The following is a 26,578-nucleotide window of genomic DNA, read 5'->3' as shown; positions in this document are numbered from 1 at the left end:
CATACGCCGACGGCATAGCCCTCGGCGTAGCGCGCGACGTGGCACGCCGAGGGGAGTCCAAACCATGCAGACGCCGACGGCCACCATGCAGACGCCGACGTCCTCCGAGTGTGACGTGGCGTCCGTGCGCGTGCCCGCGCTGCTCTGCTTGCGCCGCACGTCAGGGGATATGCCGACGGCAAGCCCTCGGCACAGCGACCTATGTGGCAGCTGCTAGGACGCCCGCGCCGGTGCCAGGGCAGGCTATACGCCGACGGCAATTCCCTCGGCGTAGCCGTGGCCATTTGGTTCGGCAGCTGGGCCAATTTCACAGCAAATGGTCCATTTTCACAGCAAATGGTCCAATTTCACAGAAATTTCATCCCAATACATGCAAATTCATCCAAATTCACCATAATTCACATAAATAGCATGAAATCCACATAGTAGCATACATGGTGCATATACTAGCATACAAGAGGAGAGTGCCATGTCATCCAAATACATAGTAGTAGGTAGCACATGATGGCAAGCAAGAAGCCCGATGCCGACTAGCGAAGGAAGGACCCGGGCGGGGTGTGTCCGCCCACATCGTTGGCGAAACGAGCAGCCCGGGGTTGCGCTCCGGTAGAAGCTGCAGAAGAACCACCTGGAGAAGGACCGGAAGTACGCCCAGGGGAAGTCGACGGAGAGGCACCGGGAGTAGTCCCAGGAGTAGTCGACGGAGAGGCACCAGCAGAACGCCTAGGAGACTGACCACCTTCATGAACCGGTGTGACCTCGCGCCCACCCTGCGAGGCCTGGTTCCCGGAGCATCCCATTTCCTACATGTTAGCAACTTGCGATGCAAAGGGAAGTGGTAACTACGGGTTTGGCAAAGAACTTACCGGTGTGGATCCGTAGTAAGTCGTAGCGAAAGCTGCCCTCGATGGCATGATAGGAAGATCCCCCGCAATGGGAACTTGAGCCAGTGGCGGTGTACCAGTAGACATAGAAATCATCATTTCCTGCAAGATAGGTTACAAGTCAGGCTTTGCAGAAATAAAGCATCAAACTGAGACTTGTCATCTACTTGCGAGAAGAAAGATTCAAACTTACTCCTATATACGCCATGTAGGCTGTATTCTGCCTATTCCACTGCGCAGCGGCCTGCTGGTACACTTCATTACAGGCTTCGTAGGCTGCCTCGAACTCAGGCTACAATTTCAGAAACAATGAATCTCGTCAACACTTGGCCATGTAGGAAGGAAAACCGGAAAGAGGATGAAAATGAGGAAAACTTACATCGTAGGCGGGTGGACGAGCAGGCCGGGGACGAGGCTGGGGGCTGTCGGCGGTGAGGGTATGCTTCAGACGCGTGTAGCTCGTGGCGTGGGTAGGCTTGACCACCTTATTCAGAAAGGGGAAACGGCCATGCGGACGCCCGCGACTCGACAGGACCAACGACTCCTCGTCGGTCGGGATGCGCAATGGGTCATCCACCTCCGGGTGACGAGACTTCACCATGTCGCAGTAGTCATCCTTGGCGGCCTTGGCATTGCCGTAGTACTGTGGCTGAGGCAATGCGGGATTGGGCTTCTACTTCGTCCGCATCATGTCATATATCTCGGCATCATGAAGCACCACCCCAGGTGGTGCCTCGGCCACCTGCATCGCGAAAAGAAGAGTTATGTGTATCACAAATGAGACATGATGGGAAATGAAAGAAGGTCGTTCCATGTATATACATACCTTTTTCCCCTTGAAGCGGGTGTAGTCGCGGTTTCCCGCGCAGTGTGTGCCACCGGTGCCTCGGTTCTCCATGTTACGCCTCGACACGGCTGCAAACTCCTCATCCTGCCTGAGCCACCTTGCCCTAATCAGCTCCTCCCATGCCTCCCTATGCTGCTCGGCCCACTCGGGACAAACCTGAAAACGCAATACTCAACTCAAGATAATCCAATGAAAACTTAGCAGCAATGTAGAATCTCATTGACATTTTACTCACCGACATGTACTCATCAATGGTCATTGCCCATTCCTCCGTAGGCTGGTTACCAACATAGTACTCCTTCTTGACCCTCTTACCCTTGTTAGCCCAGAAGGCACTAGCGCAGGTGACCTTTTGGTTGTACCACTGCTGCGGTGTCAACCTCTCACAAGCGCCGCGCAAAGTGATAAGCGCCTGCCTATGATGCTCCGGGTCCACACGATAGAAGCACTTCAATCATGCATAAATCAGTTGTGAAAGTCATGAGTTAGCACATTAGGGTCATCAACTATGAACGGTGCTCAAGAAATATATGGCTTACCCAAAACTTGGTGGTCACAGCCTCAGCAGCTGTCGCGAAGCCTACGGCAGGGGCATCCTCATAGTCCGCCCAAGTAGTGGCTAGCTTTGGCTCGCCACCGGGGAACGTGCTAAGGGGAGTGTACTTGCCCGGCCAGAACTTCTTAATCAGAGCCCCAAGCAAGCTGTTAGGCTGGCGGGGGGGGGGGGGGGGGCTTGGCCTCCCATGTCCAGTTGATGCAAATAAATCACACATTAGTACACATGCCAAATTGTTTATTATGCCCAAGATGAAAATACATGTTCGAAATTTCTGAAGTAGTACACTTACTCATCGCTCGAAGGAATGATAAGGGCCTTCTCATCATGGGTCTTCGGCTCCTTCCTCGCATCGGGGACTCTAGCTTCTCCACGAATCTTCAAGGGCTTCGGCGCACCCCCACCCTCCATCACCTCCAACTCAGCCCTAGAGTCCGACTCGTGTCTAGACTCCGTCTCCATCTCCACCTCCCCACTAGACGGACCCTCTAGGAAGAACTCAGGAGCCACGTCGCCAGAAGCGGAGGGTGGCTCGTCAAAGTCCATGTGTACCCCGTCGCCACCTCGTCCTCTACCTCGTCCTCCTCGTCCTCATCCTCCATCGGTACCACCGGCGTAACGAGGATTGCGCACCGGGGCTCGATCACTCCGTCTAGTGGGTCTAGGAATATTCCTCTTCACCTACGCTAGCGTCTTAAGCAAGCTCTCGGAGTCTGCCTTGCCACTGCTCATATTGCTCAGTCACCTGCATTGAGAAGAATAAAACAGTTAAGCACAAAGACATATTATATGAAGATACTAAGAATAAAAGGCACAATGCAATTAAGAAGCATGTTGACATAATAAAATGTAGATACTAAGAATAAAAGGCACAATGCAATTAAGAAGCATGTTGACATAATAAAATGTAGATACTAAGAATAAAAGGCACAATGCAATTAAGAAGCATGTTGACAAAATAAAATGAAGATACTAAGAATAAAAGGCACAATGCAATTAAGAAGCATGTTGACAAATAAATACTAAGAATAAAAGACCCTCACCAGCCATCATCGCTCTCACGCTCACTCTCATACTCCGTCTCTTTCTCTTTCTCTTTCCCTGGCTCACTATCACTATCACTATCTTGTGAGTACAAAGTTGAAGGGTCGACGGGTGGAGGCTCATCATAATTGTCATTCGCCTCAAGTAACTTCTCGAGCATAGATATGTCCTTTAGATCCACCACTGACTCACCACGAGTTTCTGCATCGTTCCCGAGGTCCTCTTGAACAAACGGTTCTAAAATATATTCCCCGAAGTCCTGTTCCTCTTGATAGAAAATCCCCTCGTATGTCACGGGGTCAATATTGTTGTAATCATCGTCGGAGGGAATCGGTAGGTTACCATGTGGCGATACCTGGAAGACGACTTCCCAACCCTTGAGTTCCGCTTTCTGGCATGGGTAGGGCAAATAATAAACTTGCTTGGCTTGGTGAGCCACAACAAAGACATCGGCTCCGCTATAGGTGGTTGAAGGCTTAACTTCAACTAACCCAATGGACTTATCACTTCTCTGTCCACCTATTGGGTCGAACCAATGACACTTGAACACGACGAAATTGAGTTGCACGTTCGTACGATTGAATGTCAACTCGTATACACTTTGTAACCTTCCGTAGTAATCAAAGTTGTTGGCTCCTTTGGTGAAGACCCCAGTATTTATCGTTTTGGGATTCGCCCGGCCCTTCTGGTGCGTCTCTGTGTGGAAGCGAAACCCATTCACATCATACTTCTCATACTTAGTCACCTCACAGCTACAACCTTGGGAAACACATTTCAACTCATCTATCATATCAACGTTTCTCTCACGGCCCTACAAGAACATTTCAAATTTGTTGTGTGCATTAGTTACGTGTAATAAGAGGGACAAGTCACATGTTGCAATGTAAGAGGACAGGTTAGAAATTACTTTTTCCATGAACCATGACACAAAGTTTTTATTAATTCTGGGAGCACCATCTTTCAGTAGAGTGTCCATCTCCGAGGGTTGAGGCAATTCATCATACGGCCACATTTCATCCGTGAATTCGCTGAAAGGAGAAAATAAGCATTAGACCGAGACGAGGTTACTAGCTGCAAAGTAATTTGTTCACCATTTTTACCTTATGAATGGGACCACTTCCTTCATGTTCATAAGCACATATAACATTATACAATCCTTCTCTTCGTTCTCCAATTTATATTTTGTTCCTTTACCAGCCTTGCCACCGGGGAATTGGAATAGTTGTAGCTTGGGGTCATTCTCGGGCACGTCGACATTGTAACGAGTGACCGGGTTATGCTGAGTGGGAACATCATCGGGATAGTACGTTGTCGCGGCATCTGCCATCTCCCGAAGGCATATTGCCTCAGCTATGCATGCTTCAATCTTGGCCTTGTTTCCAGTTATCTTTCGAATATACTTAAACTCACTCTCAATACGTAATCGCTAACGAAATCGCACTTTGGGCCACCCAAGAGTGCCTTGTTGGCGAGGTGCACAATGAGATGTGCCATCGGAGTAAAGAAGCCCGGCGGAAATATCATCTCCAAATTGCATAGCAACTCCGCACTCAGATCTTGTAGCTTTGCAATAACCTTGGGACATATCTGCTTAGCACAGAGCGTGCGGAAGAAATGGCTCAACTGCGCAAGCACTCGCCAGACTTTCTCGGGGATATACCCTCAAAGCATCACCGGCATGAGCCACTGAATCCATATATGATAGTCATGACTCTTGAGCCCGGTGACTTTTCCCGTCAAAAGATTAACTCCCTTACTCATATTCGAGCAATAACCATCAGGGGACATCACGACGTATTTGAGCCACCTGAATGCCTCCTTGTTTTGGATGGAATCAAGGCAGAAGTTGGCATGCGGCTTGAACCAATTCTTTTGACGGCCAATAGGACGCTTCATGTGTAATTTTTCTCTATCACAGAGGATCTCAACATCGACTCTAGCCTTGACATTATCCTTTGACTTCCCGGGAATGTTCAGGCATGTGTGAAAGATGGACTCCGCAACATTCTTTACAGTGTGCATCACATCGATGTTATGGGGAAGTTCGAGGTGCGTGTAATACTCGAGCTTCGTTAAGGCTGCCTCGTGAGTCCAGTTGTGCGTTACACCATATCCCTCAAATTGATGGCCAGTTGGCGTCGCTGCCGGCACGAGAGCACGTAGCTCGGCTTCAACAAGTGTACCATCAAACTTCGGCACATCTTTTTTTTCATGCACAACTTTGCCCTTCTTGAAGTTCTTTTTGTCTTCTCTAAACGGATGCCTCCTTTTGAGGAACTGTCGATTCATGTCAAACGCAACATACTTGCGACCCTTCTGTAGCCAAAGGAACTCAAGCCGGTGCCTGCACACTGGGCATGGCCACTTACCAACTGTACACCATCCGCATGTTAGGGCGTACCCGGGCATGTCATGCATGGTATACTGCAACCAAACTTTCATGTAGAAGTTTGTCTTCAATGCTCGGTCGTACGTCAATGTCCCGTGGTGCCAAGAGTGGTTCAAATCTTCCACAATCGGCTGCATGTAGACACTCAAATTCTTCCCCGGGTAATGAGGGCCTGGAATGATCAGCGACAGAAACATGGTCTTCCTCGTCATTAGGACTCCAGGAGGGAGATTGAGCGGAATAACAAACACGGGCCAGCAACTGTAATTGGCAGTCGACATACCATATGGATTGAAGCCATCTGTTGCTATCGCAATTCTGACATTCCGAGCCTCGGCTGCCGCAAGGGGGAATTTCTTATCGAAGTTCTTCCATGCCGTACCATCGGATGGATGTCCCATCTTCAACTGCTTCTTTTCGTCCACGAATCTCTTCCCATACTTGTGCCACGTCATCTGTTTGGCTGTCTCCTCGTGCATGTAAAGCAGCTGGATTCTTTTTATGAATGGGAGATATCGAAGAATCGACTTTGCGGTGCTTGACTACCTCACCTGACCATCCTTTCCCGTTACCTCTTCATACCTAGACTGCTTACAGATGGGACAGTACTTGTCCTCCACAAACTATCTCCAAAATAGAACGCAGCCTTCGGACAACAGTCTATCTTTTGATAATCCATGTTGAGGTCCTTCATCATTCTCCTCGTCGCGTGCAGGCTTTGAGGCAGACAATGATCTTTGGGCAACATGTTACCAGCTGTTTTCAGACTTGCTTCAAAGCCCTCACGGGTGGTGTTGTACCGGGTCTTGTCGGCTAGACATTGGGAGATGGCATCGAGCTGAGAAATTGTGGAGCCCTCGTACAGAGGCTTCTTAGCCGCGGCAATCATACCATAGAAGGCCTTCGCGGTTGGCTCTGGTTCCTCCGGTTCTGGCGGCACCTCCGGTTCTGGCGGCGTCTCCGGTTCTGGAGGTGGCGAATCCGGGACATCGGCATGGACGAGATCATCTAGAAAGTCTCTAATTCCATCGTACTCATTGCCATTGAGCCGCTGCCGCATCACCTCACCTCTGTCACGTTCGCGCTCATCAAAGTCGATTTCCGTGACGTACCCATGCATATACCCATATTGCAGAAGGTGTCTATACATTTCATCCTTCCCACGACGTTGACGCTTCACGCAGCGAACACAGGGGCAAAGTTCCCGAACCAGCCCCTTTGTACCACGCGCTAACTCATTCACTAGAAAATGGGTCTTCCTTGTCCACTCAGCTGTTTTCTCAGTCGCACTAACACGCTCATTGTACATCCATCCATATCAGCCATCCTCTGCTTTATTGGGAGCCAAACCACATACATAGCATTTATATCAAATAGGAAACTAAATGCATCATATTTTTATTTATTTTACCGGGCAAAACGCATGCATCAACCTACATCTCTACTAGGTGGGCTCCTAGCAGCCGCCGGATCCGTAGTTGGCTACGTTCTCCATGCTCTACCCCGATCCAAGTCAGAATTTTGGCAGCACCTCCCCGCTGCTCTCCCGATACACGTCTCGGCAAAAAGCCGAGAGGATGTCCATCCGGAGAACAACGGGGAGGCGCCGCTGAAATCCTGACTCGGACCGGAGTAGAACATGGAAAATGTAGACAACTACGCATCCGCCGACTGTCCCGTAAATACCGCAAGCGTTACGGTTCAAAATATGCGGACCACTAATGCATATTTATCCGCGTAACGCTCGCGGACGGGAAGTGACACCTAGGTTACGCAACTTGACTTGGCAAATGAATCTAGTGACATAAGAAAATGCGGAGAAGGGGAGGCGATGATTTAGCTCACCCTCGGCTTCCGGAGAGAATCACGGACACGACGACACGGCGGTCACGACGGAGCGGTCACGATGGGGCGGTCACGAGGTCGGCGGTCGCGACGGAGCGGTCACGACGGGGCGGTCACGAGGTCGGCGGTCACGACGGCACCTATTTACATTCATTAAAAAACAAATTATTTCACATTTCACATTTCCTATTTGTATTTCTATTTCACATTTTCTATTTCACATTTCCACATTTTCTATTTTCACCTTTCACAAACATTTCACATTTCACAAACTATTTCCATTCTATTTGTATTTCTAAATAGCATACAATACTAGAAATAAAAGTTAAAAAAATGAAAAACAAACTTACCAGGGTAGTGGCTGGGCCGGGGTCGGGGTGGCCGGGGGGGGGGGGAGGCCGGAGGCGGCGCGAGGCGGCGGCGGAGGAAGGGGCGGCGCGTGGCTGCCGGGGCGGCGCGAGCAGCCACGGCCGCGTCGCGCGTGCAGGGGAAGCCGGGGAGGCGCGAGGCGGCGGCGCGAACAGGCGGCGGCGGGGCAGGCAGGCGGCGCGCGTGAGGAGGGGGAGGCGGGAAGCGCGTGGCCGCGGGTCGGCAGAGGGCGGCGGGGTCGTGGCTGGGGGCGGCGGGACGCGCGAGGCGGCGGCGCGAGCAGGGGCGGCGGCGGGGAGGCAGAGGTCGGCGGCGGGAGTGTGCGGGCGTGCGGGAGGTGCTGGTCTGGGCGCGTGCGGGATGGGGTGGCTTGAGCGGGTCCGGCTTGACCCGCTCAAGTCGTAAACCCTAGCTCGCTCCCTATGCCGAGGGCCACGCTATACGCCGACGGCAGCCCTCGGCATAGCCCCCATTTTTTTTCAATTTATGTTCAATTTAAATTTTCTTAATGTAAATTATATTATAAAATATATTAATATATTTCCATATAAATTTGTTTTAATCTTCTACATTCCCAAACTATGCGCATAAAAAAATACCATCTTAACTTAATATTTTCTCCCGTAGACGAAACCCTAATCCGGTAGCCCCGCAGATCTACCCCTTTGACCGACCTCCGGATACAACTGACCCATGGACTTTTCTCTTCCTTTGTGTTCTGTTAGGTCATCGGAACATGTAGTATCAATAGTTACCCTATCTTACATCAATAATCCCTCCGGTAAACGAAACCCTAATCTAGGAGCCCCGCAGATCTACCCCTTTCACCGGTCTCTCATGATAGTTGACCCATGGAATTTTCTCTTCCTTTGTGTTGTGTTAGGTCATACGAACATGTAGTACCAATAATTACCCTATCTTACCTCAATATTCTCTCTGGTAGAAGAAACCCTAATCTGGGAGCCCCGCAGATCTACCCCTAAGTGTAGGAACCCCCTGTCCGAGAAGCCGGAAACACCTGGGGGTAGCCTAGGATATAAAACCATCTCAAATCACTTTTGTGCATTCCATGTGGACACACACAAGTTTGGCTCAGCACGACACCTTCTACACGAAGGAGGCTGCTGCCCGCGCATACGACGTTGCGGCTTGGAGGTTTGGCCGGCTGCGCCACGAAATGAACTTCCCGGAGGTCAGGTCTCTGACGGAAGCTCAGAGTCTCTCTACTGAGCTGCTACTTCGCTCACAGGGTGAAGCGCGGCGGTACAGGTCTGGCCAGCGGCGGATTGATACCACCGAGGCGGACGAGCAGTTCATGGCACAGTGGCGCAGAGACCATCCCGGAGACGTCGAGGCAATGCGCGCATTCTGGAAGGACAAGCAGACGTACAGGAGAGAGAGGAGGGCGGGAAAGCGGCAGAGGAAGGCCGAGGTTGAAGCAGAGTACGCCAAAGGAGAGGCGTCGACATGGGGGGAGAATGATGAACGGTGGTCGTGGAACCTCACAACCACCGCTTCAGAGGACACCCCCAGCGAGGATGAAGATTTCGACTTCTCTGATTAATATGTGTGTGTGTCGAGTCCGTGTGTCTAGCGGGTCATGCGTCGACCCAGTGTTAAGTGCTTTGTTCGTGTGTGGGTGTAGTTCTTTAAATGTTTTGGTTTGTGTGTGGGTCTAGTTCTTTAAGTGTTTTGGTTCCTGTGTGGGTGTAGTTTCTTTAAGTGTTTTGGTTCCTGTGTGTGGGTGTAGTTCTTTAAGTGTTTCGGTTCGTGTGTGGGTCTAGTTCTTTAAGCGCTTTGGTATGTGTGTGGGTCTAGTTATTTAAGTGTTTTGTATCGTGTGTGGGTCTTAAGTTCTTAAATGTATCACTTTTCTCTCCAGTTCACCTCCGAGGGAGTTCCCCCCTATACATCCAGAATCTGCCTAAGTGTAGGAACCCCCTGTCCGAGAAGCCGGACACACCTTGGGGGGTAGCCTTGGATATAAAACCATCTCAAATCATTTTTGTGCATGCCATGTGGACACACACAAGTTTTCCAGCGATTCCGACGCTCCGGTGGTCTGTATCTTGGAAAACCCTAGGGCGGGGACCCCGCAGATCTACCCCTATAGCTTTCTCCGTGCGAAGGTTTACCAGTGGACTTTTTTATTTGTTTTGCTTTGTTTAGGACATATGTACATGGAAACCATAGGTTGGGCATACTTTACCATAAAATAGGCTCCGTTTGAGCCGTGGCGGGAGTTTCCACATACAGATCCTGCATTTTACCAAGTGCTAGCCCATGTATGCGGAAATCGTCAACGCCGGGTACAGGCAAGGTTAGCCAAACCCTAGGGCGGGGACCCCGCAGATCTACCCCTAGGGTTAGGGTTAGGATCCGGGTGAGGTTTAGGGTTACCAAAATGTTCGCAAAATAGAAAGTTGGCCCGCAGAAGCGGGAAACCCTAGGGCGGGAATGGCCTCGGTTAGGGTTAGGGTTGGAGTTAGGGTTAGCAATGGAATTGTTCCTAAATGTTTAAGGACATATGTACATCGATAGTAGAAGTTGGGCCTAGTGGCTCCGGTAGACCCGTCTGCGAAGAGCGTCACCCGTGGGACCTACATATATGCCATCTACGAATTCTTAAAAATAGAACCTTTTTTACATAATTCATACTAGTAAATAAATAATAGAAACATAATATAAAGTAATATGAGAGAGAGAAAAAAGAAAAAAAAAACTATATGCCGAGGGTGGCCGTCGGCATAGGGGGGCCATGCCCTATGCCGAGGGTAGCCCTCGGCGTCTTACCTGACGCCGTGAGAGGGCAGTGACGGCGCGGATGGAGCAGGCCCTATATTGGTACCTACGCTGAGGGCCAGGTAGACGCCGACGGCTGCCCTCGGCGTAGCAACCTCTACGCCGACGGTATGTCTACGCCGACGGCCGGCGTTCCGAGCTGCCCCGGCGAGGCCGTACGCCGACGGCCCCGATAAAAAGCCCTCGGCGTAGACTCCGGCCGTCGGTGTATGGCTCCATTCCTGTAGTGACTTGGAGATGGGAGGAGAGGTTGTTTGTCCGGAGAGGGGAGGCTGCACGGACCATTGCCGACATGAAATCATATTTGAGTTCTTCATAATTTCGCCACGTCGGAATGGCCACGTAGAACCCGTATATAGGACCTCAAGATCATGCCGTCGTTGGGCAAATCATGTTGAGCTTGGGCCACGCAGCAGTTTGTGATCCAGTGGTCCTAAATATAACTACAATTAGCACAAAAAACTTGAACCGCAATTGGTATGTCTCCGATTAGTATTGGAATACCACACCGAGTAGGATTGCTGGTCTCGTGTATGCATCTATATATAATACCCGTGTAATCTTGTACCACCGTGGCACCGTGTGAGACAGAAAGGAACAAAGAAAACTTTCGAGGCTCGACACACGAGGCTCTGGCCAGTCTCATTTTTCCTCCTGTTATCCATCAACCTGTCTGCTTGCTAATCCGACTCCTATCCCTGCCATTAATCGGCATCAATACAGACTCCTCCATATTGAATCCGTGCAAAGAGCGCCGGTCACCATCAGCCGTCTTTGTTTCACAGAGGAAGAATTCCATGGCTTTGTTGGGAGTGCAGCTGCTACCGGGCGACATCCTCGCTTGCATCCTCCGCCGTCTCGCACCCCGTAGTCTCGCCGCGTCCCGCTGCGTCTGCAAGGGCTGGCGCGCCATTATCGACGATTGTCACCTGCTGCGCACAGACCTACTCCCGCTATCCCTCTACGGGATCTTCCTCATGGAACGGTGGAATCCGGTTCTCCCGAAATTCTTCGCGAGCCCGCCGCTGGTACAAGGCAAAATCGCTGCCAGGCTCGACTACCTGGACACGGACTATGAGGGTTATATTTATATTGTGAATCACTGCAATGGTCTCCTTTTGCTTTGGGAGAGGGTGGTTAATCCTGCGACACGACAATGGGTGATTTTGCCTTCGCCCCCACCCCGACGTGCCGGGATGGAGAAATTCTTCGATGATAGGTGCCTCGTTTTTGACCCTACCATCTCTCCGCACTACGAGGTGCTTCATATTCCTTACGTTCCCCCCATGGCTGGGAGCACGGCGATGTTCGCGGATGAATCGGAGTGGCCGCCCTCTCGATATCCAATACAAGTCTTCTCTTCAAATACATGGAGATGGGAGGAGAGGTTGTTTGTCCGGAGAGGGGAGGCTGCAGGGACCATTGCCGCCATGAAATCAGATGGGCAACACAAGCATCGTTATGCTGTCTATTGGAAAGGAGCGGTTTATGTGCACGCACAAAATGACTCCATTATACGGTATATATCCATTCACCCCTTAAGAAATGCATGGTTATTGTAGTTTGTTTATTATTGTTATTTTCTTGCTCTTGAAGCTGAAACTCATTGTATTATTAACTAACGGGGTGTCACCTTCACCCATTTGACATTTACAGCATTATCTTGTCGGATGGTGAGTATGAAGTGGTCAAATCACCAACAGACACTAAAATGGAAGGGCATGTTGATCTTTATCTAGGAAAATCGGAGAAGGGAGTGTACTGTGCTTTAACTTGTAGTTGGCAGAAACGAATTCAAGTATGGTTGCTTACGGAATCGTGCGGCAAACTGGAGTGGATTTTGAAGAATGATATCGGACTTGTGCCAATGTTCGAACATTTTTCAGGGGACTTTCAAGATGAACACTCCACACCGTGGATCTTAAATATAGGTAGTTTTGATGAACATTCTAAGGAAGCACATGCAGAAGATAAATTGGAATGGAGCTTTGAAAATGGTATTGTCCTCGAGGCTGGCCACAAGACTGAATGGGACTATAGGAGTGAAGACATCCATTTTCTTGGATTTCATCCATGCAAAGAGGTTGTGTTCTTGTGGTTATCGGAAGAAAGAGTAGTTGCTTATCAATTGAGTAGCTCGAAAGTTCAATACTTGGGAAAGTTAAGCTTACACTGTTTAAGATATTCCTTTCCATATACTCCATGTTGGACAGGAGAGTTAGTTGGACATAATTAATTATGGCCAAAATATTTGTTTGTTTCAAATGTCATACCACTTGTAACTTCTGCTCTTGAATATGATCTTTTACTGAAAAAGTTTTAACAGCTGACTCTAATAATATTACTCCCTCATCCCGAAGTAAATGACTTTAATTTGTCTAAATAAGGATGGATCTAGTCGGATTTCAGTGTGTAGATACGTGTGTAGAAACGCTCACAGACCTGGGAGCTCTTTAGAGATGCCTCGATTGGATCCTCTCGGAAAGGTACTCCAGCGATGTAGATTGATTAGCGAGTTCACCGTGTGCTACTACTGATCGTACCGCCGCCGCTAGTCGTTTAGATTCACAGGATTGATAAGGGGGCGACACGTAGGCAGGATGCAGGGGTCTCTGATCGGTGCCGGCGGCGAGCGAGAGTGCAGGGACTGCGGGAGGCTTTTCCTCTTCCGTGGCTTCACGCTTCCACACTGGTCCACCTGTCGGCGCGCAGGAGATAGGTTGACGTCGGAACATGTTAGGACAATGAACATATCGCTCCATGGGGAAAATAGGGAACATGTTTAGTCTTTTTAAGTAGTAGAGATAGAAACATTGGCCATATCACTCCGGATGATGTCTTATAAAATGCTTCTAAGATTAAACTTGCAATGCGAATCAATCGAGAATAGATAAAACTGTACTGTTCCACAAATTGCTTAGCACCTATGATACACAAGCGCTACATCAAAGCATAAAGCGCAGCTCGATTTCTCAGGTCGCACTGGAAAATTTGTTTTCTTGTTTGTTTTTGCAGCCTTAGGCCTCTAGTTTAATCGGCTGCGGACTAGTAAGTAGCATCCATATCATCTGCAGCTTCGTTTATTTCTTCAGCTGGTGTGTCCGCAGTTGCCCCTTTCTGGGAAAGCATCTCCTTCAATCTTGTCAGTTCTATGTCTCTAGCTTGTAACTTCTCTTGCAGAATGGACACCTAGCAACAGGCCAACGGTTGGCAGCTCGAAAAGCTTAGCAGAGAAAAAAAAATAGCAGGTAATTTAGTAGTAGTGAGATGAAGGATGAACCCAACCATTTCATTTGACCTCTCAAAATCATTTGTTAGGCCATCCATATGCTTGTACAAACCTGAGAAAAAAAAAAGGTTATGCACATAAATGTTAGCATAACTATTAACTCGGCCATATGATTAAGGAGTCAAGAAATTTCTGTTCAATGTACACATCACATATGATTATTCAGCCACATACATCAGATTTAACAAAATTAACTAATAAACACGAATATTGGTTCTTCACTATTATTTTCACTTGGATGTAACTTGACACGTACCATCGAACTGATTCCTCAGCTCATTGTTCTGGGTCTTCAGAACTGCAATTTTCATTCCAAGTTCATGGATCTGTACATAAGATACTTTTGTTAGAATTAATTCTGGCAAAACTAACATGGCACTGGATTTCTGTTCAAATATGCTGGTTGTTCAAAGAATAACCAATGATTCTAATCCTTGAAAAGCACAAATAATTTGGAACCATATTTAAACATCTATTGGAAGACTCACTTTTCCTTCAGAAGCCATCGCTCCAATCTCTTCATTTTCCTCTTGCAGTGTTCTGCACTTGGCCATTAGCATTTTCCCATGCTTGCTGGATGGAGTAAAATTGACAGCAGCAACATTGTCCTGTAGCTCTTTTATTTTCTTGTCTTTTTCTTCTGCCAAATTCTGGGCAAAAATAGGCAATGCCAGCTAAGGTAAAGTTGTAGCTTTCCTTGAACACTAATAAAACACAATTTCCAAGTTCTAATTCTCAAGGTGTTATCAGCATGCATGGTACACCAAATAATACCATGTTTGAATTATACATCTTTTCTTATATCTTTATAATTTCCATTTTAAGGCATAATAACACAATGTTTTTGACAGCTATGGGAATATGATGGCAATGCTGGGCCTGTCTGTCACACTTGCTGAAGAGGATTATAAACATAAACATTGGTTCAACGGAAGACATGCAAAATCTACCTATTTCAGAAATTTACAAGTTTGGCTAAAATTTTAAAAGTAGTGCAAAGGAGCATCAGAATTCAGAAGACTAGCATCCGAAGTGGCTTTCCACTTCTTAACATGCTGGTACACTCATATAATGCAACAAGAATTGTCTGATTGAAGGGAATTCACTGACCTTTAAGCGTGTAAATTCCTGATGAATTGCTGGGTCAAGCAATAATCGCCTTGTCTGTTAAAGCATTCAGAATAAGGCAACTAAATAAGCAGTTCGTTGTAACAACATAAGGTCACGGCATTATTAAGATTTATTTAAGATCTAGCCAAAGTTATGGGCCCCATACAGGGTAAACTACTAGCCACTAGGCCTTCTCAGGAAGCTTAAGGCCACATCTTTATGTGGTAATATTATCCCAATTCCTCCTGTGAAATCCCCGGGTAGCTCTTTCAATACAAACAGTACCTAAGCCTCTTGCTATTCCAAGAGGCCCTGCCCATTACTTCTCTAAGAAAACAAGCTTTTGGGAGAAGCTAATCCTACTGAGTGGGGAGTCCAAACTAAATCGTCACTATCATTGGCACGGTACGGTATGAAGGAGAAGATATCCAAACAGAAAATAAGGTATTTCCACTCAATCTTTAAAGAAGATATATACACAGGGAAAGCTAGAATAGATGACAAGGCACCAGTCTTCAGAGTTCAGAGCATCTCATGTTCCTTATTCATTAAACAAAGCTTACCCTATTTGTGTAAAGCGGAATTGTTAAGCTTGCAATTGAGAAATCGGATAATCGTTCTGTGAGGCTCAACACTCATGCCACCAAATTTAGAAATAATATTCTTCCTAAAGCAAACCATAGAGATTAGAAATATATGGATTTGGATACTTTATGGGAAGGTTTGTGTTGGGCATGTAAGTTAATAGTTGTAAAATAATGACCAGACTGCTCACTGCCCTCATTGCAGAGCATACAAAAGAAAATGAGAAATGGACCCGGGTTTCCTTTCGACTAAATTGCACCTACAAGGTAACCACTTAACATGGTTGCATACTACAGATGTTACTTGTCACATCGCCTGTGTCATTCCTTCATTCAATCTACTCCCTCTAGAATATGTGGATCAGTGGAATTGGTACAGAACTATAGATACGGGTTGACTATTGCAGATCATGGGGGTCAGTATGTCAAAGAGAAGGGAATAAAGATAAGCACAAGATGAAAAGAATGTGTACACCTTTCGGCAAGAAACAGATATTGTGAGTTTTCCTGTAGGTTTTTTGGGGAAATTGTGGATGGGTTGGTCACTTGGACCTCCACACCCTCTCATATATATAGCTCAACTTAGGCTTACATGTTAACTCATACACTAGAATAGTCTAAACACTACTACTATACTAACACTCCCTAGAATACTCTAGACTTTGCTAATAAACTAACTTAGATTCTAGCACACTACTGGGATATTCTAGACTTTCCTAGGAGACTACTAATCTCCAATTCCCCTAGAGCATTCTAGACTCTACTAGAGTACTATTACACTAATCTTAGATTCCAACACTCCCCCTCAAGATGGGCGATGGATATCTATCATTCCCATCTTGTTACATGCCAACAAACATTCCTTACTACCTAATCCTTTGGTTAGACAATCTGCTATTTGTTCTCTAGAGGTTACATGGCTTAACTTCAAGGTTCCTTCGTCAAGCCGTTCTTTAATGAAGAATCGATCTATTTCCACATGCTTTGTTCGGTCATGCTGAACGGGATTGTTAGCAATGTTTATTGCTGACTTGTTGTCGCACCAAAGATTCAATGGCCCTCTCCGCAGTAGCTTCAATTCTGATAGGAGGCCTTTCATCCATAACATCTCACACAAACACACCGCCATTGCTCTATACTCGTCATAGCTTGATCTTGAGACCACATGCTGCTTCTTGCTCCTCCAAGATACCAAGTTTCCTCCTACGAAGACACAAAAGCCTGGTGTTGACCTTCTGTCATCAAGGCAACTTGCCCAATCAGCATCACAATATCCCTCCACACTCAAGTGCCCATTGGCCTTGAACCATAGACCTTTTCCAGGACTTCCTTTCAGATAGCGTAAAATTCTATAAGCTGCCTCTAGATGTCCACTTCTTGGGTCATGCATGTAGCGGCTCACCACACTCACGGCATAAGATATATCAGGTCTCGTATGGCATAAATAGATAAGTCGACCAACAAGCCGTTGGTAGCGCTCTCTATTAATCGGATCTCTGATCGAGCACATAGTCGGTGATTTTGCTCAATAGGAGTTGAAGCAGGCCGACACCCAAGCATACCAGTCTCATTGAGTAGATCCAACACATATTTCCGTTGAGAGATAACTATTCCTTTAGGAGATCTCGCAATCTCAATACCCAAGAAATACTTGAGTTGTCCTAGATCCTTAACCTCAAATTCTCTGCTCAATCTCATCTTCAGCCGGCTTATTTCATCATTATCGTCTCCAGTGATAACAATGTCATCCACATAAACTGCAAGGATGGTAATACGACGCCCTGAATGCCTATAGAACACGGTATGATCCCTATTACATTGCTTGTAACCCATATTGCGCATGGCTCTCCGGAACCTATCAAACCATGCCCTTGGTGACTGCTTGAGACCATATAAAGACTTCTTCAATCTGCACACCTTCCCCTGGGTGTTGGAGTTACTAAAGCCAGGTGGAATGTCCATATAAACTTCTTCCCGGAGATCTCCATGCAAGAAAGCATTCTTGACATCCAGCTGATGCAAGGGCCAACCAAAGTTAGCAAGACAAGAAATAAGAGTTCTTATAGTACTCATCTTTGCAACAAAGAAGGTCTCGTCATAGTCAATCCCATATGTTTGACTATAACCCCTTGCCACCAACCTTGCCTTGTATCGTTCTATTTTCCCTTCTGGGGATTGCTTCACGGAATACACCCATTTGCAAGTAACTGGACGTTTTCCAGCTGGAAGAGTAACAAGATCCCATGTATTGTTCTTCTCAAGAGCTTTCATTTCCTCCAACATGGCCTCGTACCACTTTGGGTCTTGTTTTGCTTCTTTCCAATCTCTTGGGATCACCACAGATTGCAATGATGCGATGAAGGCCCTGTAGTTCGTAGATAGAGATGCATATGATACATAATTAGCAATGTCATGCTCCTCCTGGTACCAATTTGGAGGTTTTCTAGCCGGCACTCGAGTTCCTTTTCTTAAGGCAATGGGCAAGTCCATTGAATCCCTCATAATAGATGGACTGCGTCATCGGACAATTCATCGCTTTCAACACCGTTGGAGCATGTTGCTCCCCGCACTGTGTGTCACTTGTCGTGGGAACTCGTTGTTGCACATGTTGCTCCCCCGCACCTGTGTGTCACTTGTCGTGGGAACCTCGTTGTTGCCGCTGCTCATGCTGCGATTTTCTCCGTGTATACACTTTCAAGTTCTCTTCCTCGTTTGGCTTTCTCCATCTCTCTTCACTTGTAGCTTGTCTCCTTGTAGACACCCTTAGATTTTCTTCCTCATTTGGCTTTGTCCATCTCTCTTCACTCGTAGGAGATGGAATTGAACCAACAACAACTCTGGATGGTTCATGTTCTTTTGTCCTCAAAAGTTCACTCTCCCCCTCTCGACTAGCTTCGATTGTGCTAGGAGAGTCAAAGTCAAACAACGAGTTGAGGTCCGTCTTCTCTCCATAGAACGGCTCAGACTCTCTAAATGTCATATCCATGCTAACAAATGTTCTCCGCTCACTAGGGCTCCAACACTTGTAGCCCTTTTGTCCAGATGGGTATCCAATGAAGATGCACTTCACAGCACGAGGATCCAATTTTCCCACCGAAGGTCTATAGTCTCTAACAAAGCAAGTACACCCAAACACCTTTGGCGGAACGATGAACTCATTTTGGCCATAGATCATTTCATATGGAGTCTTCATCCCAAGCACTCTTGAGGGCATCCGGTTGATGAGATAAGTAGCAGTCATAACCGCTTCACTCCACAAGAATTTGGGCACATTCATGGTAAACATAAGTGATCGAGCCACCTCCAGCAGATGACGATTCTTCCTTTCAGCTACTCCATTACGTGGAGAAGTATCGGGACATGAAGTTTGATGAAGTATTCCTTTTGGGAAAGAAAATTGCCAAATTCATTGTTCACATACTCCGTCCCATTATCTGTCCTGATAATTTGAATACTAGCGTTGAAGCGATTTTGGACATATGCATAGAAGTCCTTGAAGCATGTAAGCACCTCACTTTTATGTTTCAAAAGATATATCCAAGTCATTCGGGAGTAGCAATCAATGAAGGTGACAAAATACTTCATCCCGCTAACAGAGACCACCGGGGAAGTCCATACATCAGAGTGAATCAGTACAAAGGGCAACGTGCTCCGCAGTCCACGACTCACATATGATGTCCTGGTGTGTTTTCCAAACTCACATGCATCACACACAAGTTTTTCTTTGTCCACCTTCTTCATTTCTTCAGGGAATATCTTACTCATAGTATCAAAGGACATATGGCCCAATCGACAATGTTGGAGTATTAACCTTGCCTCATCATCATTGGTAACAACTGTGAGAGCAGTGCACAACGCTTCATCGGTTTCCCTTCTATCCAAGTACCACAATCCCTTATGTCTCACACCTATCCCAAGCCTCCTTCCAGTCTTCCTCTCTTCAATTATACAATTATATCGATCGGCAATTATTCGACAATCAATATCATCAACCAAAGAGCTCATAGACACCAAACTCACCGGAAACGATGGAGCATATAATACCGAAGACAATGTAATGGACGGAGTGCATTTCACTGTGCCGACCCCTTTCACAGGTTGATAAGTTCCATCGGCTGTTTGGATTGTCTCTTTATGCATGGGTGGATGTGGAGTATATGATGCAAACTCACTCCACTTACCCGTGACATGTGCTGATGCTCCCGAATCCAATTTGAACAAGTTCCATTTAATGCAGGAGCCTGACTTGAGATTGCTTCTTCTATTTGTGCAAGATTCACACAATTTCCTAGGACAGTTGTTTTTCCACTTTGTTTTGGAATTTCTGCACTCTCCCTTGATTGTCTCAACTTCTCAATCTCCTTGAGCAATTGAGTCATTTTCTCAAGTAGCTTCTCAATTGTTTGATTCTCCCCCATTGATCAATATTGCTGAAAATCACCAACAAACCAGCTTATGTGCTTCTTCTCTTCTCTGCTATATTTGACCTACTCTTGCAGATCTCTCGACCCCTCTGGATCTTTCTTCTGGCTGCACACGCAACTTAGGTCTCTCCTCTGTCCTCTACTCGCACACGCCGAAATCAGCACCTTTGCTTCTCCCTCTTCACTGCAAGCCACAAGCAGCTGCACCTCACCCAGCTGCTCCCTTCACCACCACACCGAACTTTGCAAGATTCACCACCACTCCGAACGCTGCAGACGGTTGGCTCCGCACCTCTGCAGCAGCTCACATCAACACTTCTACCTGGGCAGCACTCCACTCCTCTGCCCGTCTGTTGTATTTCCCCTGGATTTTGCGGAACTCCACCTCACTCCACCGAATCACCACAGGCAGCCCGTAGCACACACCATCACTGCCTCTAGCTCTGATACCATGTAGGTTTTTTGGGGAAATTGTGGATGGGTTGGTCACTTGGACCTCCACACCCTCTCATATATATAGCTCAACTTAGGCTTACATGTTAACTCATACACTAGAATAGTCTAGACACTACTACTATACTAACACTCCCTAGAATACTCTAGACTTTGCTAATAAACTAACTTAGATTCTAGCACACTACTGGGATATTCTAGACTTTCCTAGGAGACTACTAATCTCCAATTCCCCTAGAGCATTCTAGACTCTACTAGAGTACTATTACACTAATCTTAGATTCCAACATTTCCCTAACAGGGTTTACATCTACTGCCATCACATTGCCTGTGAAAGTAATTTAGGTAATCATTATCAGGTACAGTATTGGTGCCAAGGGATTTTGCTTGTACCAAGCCCATACTAATTAGGATTTACACATTACAGTATGCAGAAAGCATTCATGGTTAGGTTCTGCATAGACAATTTTAGCTACTTAGATCTTCTTTAACAGTTTACATTTTGCAGTAATTCCACCTACACACCTCGCACAAGAAACTTTCGAGAAACAGTCGGAATTAAAATTTTGAATGCACAATAAATTGTCAGAAGGGCAGAACAAATATCATAGGCAGCATTATACCTGCATTGACGGTGGCCTCAACTGTGTTTTCAAATCCCTAACTGCAGACTGCAAACTCAAATGAAAATATAACCAACAATCAGCTCAACTAGATGGATGCTAGAAAGTGATTAATTACTAAATACTAATCAGAATTATCCAAATCAAGAAAAATCTCATTGTACAAGGAGGCTCTCAGCGAGTACCTTTAATTCTGCGATCTCTTGTTCTCGTTTTGCAAATGTTACAATAAAAGCAGCCTCTCTTTTCTTTGCTTTCTCCAGCTGAGCATTAATGAACAGTCAAACTGACGGACAGCATAAGTACCACACCAGTTTTACAAGCATGCCAAAAGAACCAACCTGCTCCTTCAGTGACACTTCTGACGACTTTAGGTTACTTAGATAAGTAACCACTGAAATAGGCTCTGTATTTATAATTATATATTATTTTTTCAGTCATTATCAGAAATAGGAAGGACTTGGATTTAACTTGCCAACCTGGATTGGTTCTTGCAGGTACAGCTGGAATGTTCTGAAACGCTGAATACCACTTCTGAATTTCTGATTTAGCAGCTTCCAGTTCCACCTGTGATGCATAAAATGCAGCATTTCAAAAATTACTGCTCACAACAATTCGGATCATTACACTGGAATAGAGTGCAAATCAGTATTGCTGGAACAAAACTGCGGACACGGTTAATGAAACCACATCACCACATTTCAGTGACAACATTTGATCATGCTACTCAAATTTTCAAGATAAATTATATGTCGATTGTTGTACTATTAGTTTTGACTTGCCTTTTCATTTCTCACATGTCTAGATTTGATGTGAAGTTCAGATACGTTGTATGATAATCTTATTAGTGTATGCATTTTCATATAATTAAGCATCCAAAAGTTCAAAATTGTACTATAGGTTGAAAAAATCTTCATTACTGTTCTGAGACAATTGTATTGTGAAAGGACATGGTTTGACCAAAAATACTTCATTTGAAAAAACATCTAATAAAAGGAGAAAGTATGTATCCCACAATAATTGTTTACCAATTACAGTAAATCTGATTACATGCGATCGGGGATTATTTATAATAGAAGGAGGCATAACCGCATAACAGAGTACTTGAAGTCACTAACATAGTAGGTATTCAGCTTAACATAACTGTCCTTGACTAACAAAATGAGAACAGGAAAGAACAGGGACCAAATACACACCTGGTTTGTTTCAAGATTTTCTTTGCAGTTCTGCAAACTTCAAAAGCACAGAGAGAATTTAGTCTCATGTTGACAATTGACAATATGGAAAGCAATAGATCAAATGGTTATATAATAAATGCAATGCACCTTTCCCGAAGAGACAGAATCGTTCCTGTGGCAGCACCTGGTGCACTCTCCTCCACTTTCTTTCCCTGCACACAACTTGATGTCTTAAACAAAGTTCTTGTTGCATGAAATCGCCAAAACTTATAGGACTATTAGGTAAGCAGGAACTGTGTCCAAGGGACTAAACATATTGTTTAATTTTCTTCCTGCGTCTTCCCATTATCCTATAATAATAACTATCTGGTTCCCTAATCCCACAATCACATTCCCATGTGAAAACATTCATAGTATATCGTTCATCACACCATCCATTCAGGATAGAAACAACTTCACCAAGACCAAAGTTCTAAGCATGTTTTAATGTTTCATTATTGCCAACCGTAATGGTAATTGCAATTGAGGATGGTAATAGTGAGTGACTCTGATACATAAAATTTGCCACGAATTGCTGCAGCGGCCAAAGAAAAACAAAAAATATTTTTCTATCAGATTTCAAAAGAGGAAACTAGAGCAATTACCTTCTTGGAAGGGAAGATGTCGTCTTCATCTTCATCCAGATCACTGAACGGACTCTTGTCGCCTGCAGAGAAGCAGCAAAAGCGCCATATGAACCAGGTGAGTTTCGCAGAAGCCAAAGCTCGGCGGCTAATCAAAGCTAAGGCGGCGAGTGAAAGGGATTGAAAGTACATAGGGAGAGACCGGAACGGGCGGGGGCGGTGTTGCGGGAGGGCGCTGTGTTGAAGTCGCGGACCAAGGTTTCGTCTTCGTCGAGGCGAAGGGAAGGTGGGTCAACCATGGCCTCCGCCGCCATCGTGCGAACAGCCAAACCCTAGCAGAATAAACAACCAGTCCGGCCGCCAAGGAAGGGTTGTTGCGACTGCGAGGGTTTGGGGCGCCGGAGAAACGGGGCCGGTATGAGAAGGGGAAGAGGATGCTCTCTACTTGTGGGCCTCTGGGAAGAGGCAGCACACGGCCCTCACCTATCCTTTGTTTTTCTCGGCTTCTTTGAACTAGAGCTGATTTTCGGCCTGGCACCGGCACGTGAATAAGGCCGACTTCTTTTGGGCGTATGCTTATGCATAGGCCGTTTGGCCATCTGGATGAAGATGAAGACGACGTCTTTGCTTCCAAGAAGGTAATTGCTCTAGTTCCCTCTTTTGAAATCCGATAGAAAATCTTTTGTTTTCCTTTGGCAGAAAATTTTATGTATTGGAGTCACTCCACTATTACCTTGCTTGCAATCATAATTTCTCTTCGTGCGCTTGTTAAAATTTGTAACCAAATTTTCTTAACCACTGGCATTCAAAACTTGCACTGTCTGACTATTTGCATTGACTTCTTCGATGCGGACGTCAAGAAAAAGACGGTGAGCAAGGGGATCCCAAGTTGCTTTCACATGTCTAAATGTTGTACAAATTGCCCCAGATAGCATACATCAGAAGTGCCCAGAATTAAATTGGCCACCAATGTACTTGGACACGAGGGATGTGATAAATCATAGTGTTAACATTCTGGACAGAAAATAAGTTATCAGCAATGCAACATATATCCAGGAAAATATTTGGTGTCACGAAAATAAAATTGTCAGTAGCACAGCCATTCACGTCTATGGAATAGCAGGAACAAATTGACCATGGCTCTGAAATTGGAAGCAGTCCATGGTGCAAACAGATGTTAGAAATTGGAAGGATTCGAGCTAGTTACCGCTGGGGTCGACATCGAGTGGCCGAGATGTCAACCGGCGGCGGCGGATTGAAGAACTTGTGGTCGGCAGCGGCGCCGGCCCGTGCTGCGGGTGGAGAAGCGGTCGCGGGGCCGGTAGCGGCGAGAATAGGGGGTGGGAGCGGCGCCGGCGGGGTAGACGGTGGTGGAGCGGCTGCGGCGGTGATGAACCCTAGCGGGCAGGCATGTGGAGTGCGATGCGGTGACCTTTTTTTCGATTTTCGGTGGTCGAACGTTTACCTCAGGTGGAGTGGCATTCTTCCGTAAAATATACCCAACAGGAGGGTCAGATTGGCATACCGCTTCGGTAATCTCGGGCTAAGCCGGACTGTTCTTTTGGCTTCATAGGTTTTGGCAAAACGGGGCGAAACCATGAACAAGGGCAACCCACACAAAAACACCATAAGAACATCTCTAGCGCAGCGCGTAAAGACGAGTTCAGTGCATTGAACTCGTGTTTACGAGCTGGAAAATGGCTGGCGTAAAACAGAGCCCGTAAACCAAAACTGAAAATGAGACGTCAGCAGATTCCAAACCCGTAAAGGCAGGATTTTTCATAGAATTCATATGCAACAGATACAACAATCGATCATAATTAATCAAATAATCATCCAAATTATTACAACACATAAACAATAGTCTGAACCAAATTATTACAACAGTTTTGGGAAAATTGAACAAATAAAAAATGTCTCAACCAAATTACAACAATTCTCGGAAAATTGGGTAAATTAACAAATGTCTCAACAATTATACATGTGACAAACAAATGAATGGAATGGTAGGATCACAGGCGACGGCCATGTCGCTGCCAGTGGTGCATCTTCAGATCATAGACGAGCTGGGCATGGGTACTGGCATTCTCAATCTGCCGATGAGTTTCAAGGAAAGCTTCAATGCGATCCGGATTGCGTTGGGGTTCCACTCGGTGCCAAAATTGTCATAGAAGCAGGACAAGCTCAACTCTCTTTCATCCTCGATGATCATGTTGTGAAGAATCACACAACATGTCATGATGTTGACAAGGGTTTTCTTGTCCCAAAATCGGGCTGAGCCACGAACAATGGCAAACCTTGCTTGCAAAACACCAAAAACTCTCTCAATATCCTTGCGAGTTGCTTCTTGAACTTTGGCAAATTCAACTTCAATTCTATCTTAGGGATCCTTGACAGATTTAACAAAAGTTGCCCAATCCGGATAGATGTCATCGGCTAGGTAATATCCCATTGTGTACTCATTATTCATGACCTTGTAGTTGCAAGTGGGTGCTTCCCCATTTGCTAATTTGGCAAACAAAGGGGACCTTTGCAGCACGTTGATATCATTGAGTGTCCCCGGCAAACCAAAAAATAGTGCCAAATCCACAAATCTTGTGATGCAATGGCCTCAAGTACAATGGTTGCATCTTTGCTCTTGCCACATTACTCTCCTTGTCATGCCTTTGGACAATTCTTCCATGTCCAATGCATACAATCGAGACTACCAAGCATGCCCGACCAACCTCTTTTCTCATTTATCTCCATCAAGCGTTTGGTGTCATCCTCATTGGGGCTTGGAGATAGGTTGGCCCAAACAATTTGATAATGAGGCGAGCAAACCTGCGGACCGACTCCGATGTAGTATCTTTGCCAATTCGAAGATACTCGTCGGTGTAATCCGTAGGGATGCCATACGCAATGACCCTCATGGCAGCAGAGATCTTTTGGAACGCGCTGAAGCCCATCACGCCGGCGGCATTCCTACGTTGCTTGAAGTAATTCGAATTGGCTTCGCAGGCCTTGACGATTCGAACGAACAAGCTACACCGCATGCGATGCCTCCTACGGAACAGATGGGGAGGATAGGTAGGTACCTCGGTGAAGTAGTCCTCCATCAGCTGCTCGTGCCCGATGAGGCGATTTCGCTGGATGTGGTTTCGACCCATCACGGACCCGTGCCTCCGATTCAGCAGCTTCGCGCGGTCCTCCAGCTCCTTGACGGAGAGGAGGAGCATGGTGGCCTCCAACTCATCGTCCTGGAGCAGCTCGTCGAGGTCGGAATCTTTCGAGCTCGACGAATCCGACAGATCGACATCGACGAACTCGTCGCCCGAGCTCATCCTCGATTCGTACGGTGTGGCGGCGGTACCCGGAGTTGGGCGAGGAACAGCGGGCGGGGTGCGCGGCGACCTGCGCTACCTCTGGGATGCGGGGCTCGGGCGAATCGGGCGGTGCGGCGGCAGCGGAATGTGGTGGGGCGCTGGGAGGGAGAGAGGAGCGGTTGCGTCAGCTGAAATTTCAGCGCGCCCTAGATACGGATCAAGCGTTCGGTTCGCTCGAGTGACCCCTACAAAT

General features: G+C 46.5%; 3 protein-coding genes across 6 annotated transcripts; 1 reads left to right on the top strand and 2 right to left on the bottom strand.

Moving 5' to 3' along the window:
* Positions 1-243: 243 nt before the first annotated feature.
* On the bottom strand, positions 244-4,307 carry LOC139839045 (uncharacterized). The gene is made up of 5 exons (XM_071829088.1): positions 4,239-4,307; positions 3,627-4,133; positions 1,078-1,176; positions 962-986; positions 244-296 (listed from the first exon to the last, which is right to left on the bottom strand). Exons 1-5 carry the CDS (start codon positions 4,305-4,307, stop codon positions 244-246), a joined length of 753 nt encoding a protein of 250 aa, XP_071685189.1.
* A 6,895-nt stretch (positions 4,308-11,202) lies between these two features.
* Positions 11,203-13,020, top strand: LOC127348523 (uncharacterized). Its single transcript, XM_051374522.2, has 2 exons — positions 11,203-12,255; positions 12,393-13,020. The coding sequence occupies exons 1-2, from the start codon at positions 11,534-11,536 to the stop codon at positions 12,970-12,972; spliced, it is 1,302 nt and encodes a 433-aa protein (XP_051230482.1). The 5' UTR covers positions 11,203-11,533; the 3' UTR covers positions 12,973-13,020.
* A 452-nt stretch (positions 13,021-13,472) lies between these two features.
* LOC127293422 (FKBP12-interacting protein of 37 kDa) lies at positions 13,473-24,464 on the bottom strand. Of its 4 annotated transcripts, none has more exons than XM_051323042.2 (14): positions 24,228-24,464; positions 23,211-24,034; positions 23,042-23,103; positions 22,545-22,609; positions 22,416-22,452; positions 21,699-21,786; positions 21,561-21,625; positions 21,405-21,482; positions 21,220-21,267; positions 15,136-15,189; positions 14,514-14,675; positions 14,282-14,351; positions 14,022-14,077; positions 13,473-13,925 (listed from the first exon to the last, which is right to left on the bottom strand). In XM_051323042.2, the coding sequence occupies exons 2-14, from the start codon at positions 23,332-23,334 to the stop codon at positions 13,782-13,784; spliced, it is 1,053 nt and encodes a 350-aa protein (XP_051179002.1). In that variant the 5' UTR covers positions 23,335-24,034; positions 24,228-24,464; the 3' UTR covers positions 13,473-13,781. The 4 variants fall into 4 exon arrangements, with proteins under 4 accessions (XP_051179002.1, XP_051179005.1, XP_051179003.1 ...); XM_051323045.2 differs by having other exon boundaries at positions 23,223-24,034; XM_051323043.1 differs by lacking the exon at positions 24,228-24,464 and having other exon boundaries at positions 23,211-24,221.
* Positions 24,465-26,578: the final 2,114 nt, after the last annotated feature.

The sequence above is a fragment of the Lolium perenne genome, chromosome 4 (assembly GCF_019359855.2).
Source record: "Lolium perenne isolate Kyuss_39 chromosome 4, Kyuss_2.0, whole genome shotgun sequence".
Classification (NCBI taxonomy): domain Eukaryota; kingdom Viridiplantae; phylum Streptophyta; class Magnoliopsida; order Poales; family Poaceae; genus Lolium; species Lolium perenne.
This window is presented reverse-complemented; position numbering and strand designations above follow the sequence as displayed.

Bases quoted from the DNA above. Each gene is read 5' to 3' on its own strand.
- LOC139839045 (XM_071829088.1), bottom strand. From the start codon at position 4,307: ATGGACACTCTACTGAAAGATGGTGCTCCCAGAATTAATAAAAACTTT. The intron at 1,177-3,626 runs GTGACATACGAG...CTGAAATTGTAG, and splicing joins ATTACAACAATATTGACCCC to CCTGAGTTCGAGGCAGCCTA. The intron at 987-1,077 runs GTAAGTTTGAAT...CCTATCTTGCAG, and splicing joins CCTACATGGCGTATATAGGA to GAAATGATGATTTCTATGTC.
- LOC127293422 (XM_051323042.2), bottom strand. From the start codon at position 23,334: ATGGCGGCGGAGGCCATGGTTGACCCACCTTCCCTTCGCCTCGACGAA. The intron at 23,104-23,210 runs GTACTTTCAATC...GCTTCTCTGCAG, and splicing joins CCGTTCCGGTCTCTCCCTAT to GCGACAAGAGTCCGTTCAGT. The intron at 22,610-23,041 runs GTAATTGCTCTA...AGTTGTGTGCAG, and splicing joins ACATCTTCCCTTCCAAGAAG to GGAAAGAAAGTGGAGGAGAG.
- LOC127348523 (XM_051374522.2), top strand. From the start codon at position 11,534: ATGGCTTTGTTGGGAGTGCAGCTGCTACCGGGCGACATCCTCGCTTGC. The intron at 12,256-12,392 runs GTATATATCCAT...TGACATTTACAG, and splicing joins CAAAATGACTCCATTATACG to CATTATCTTGTCGGATGGTG.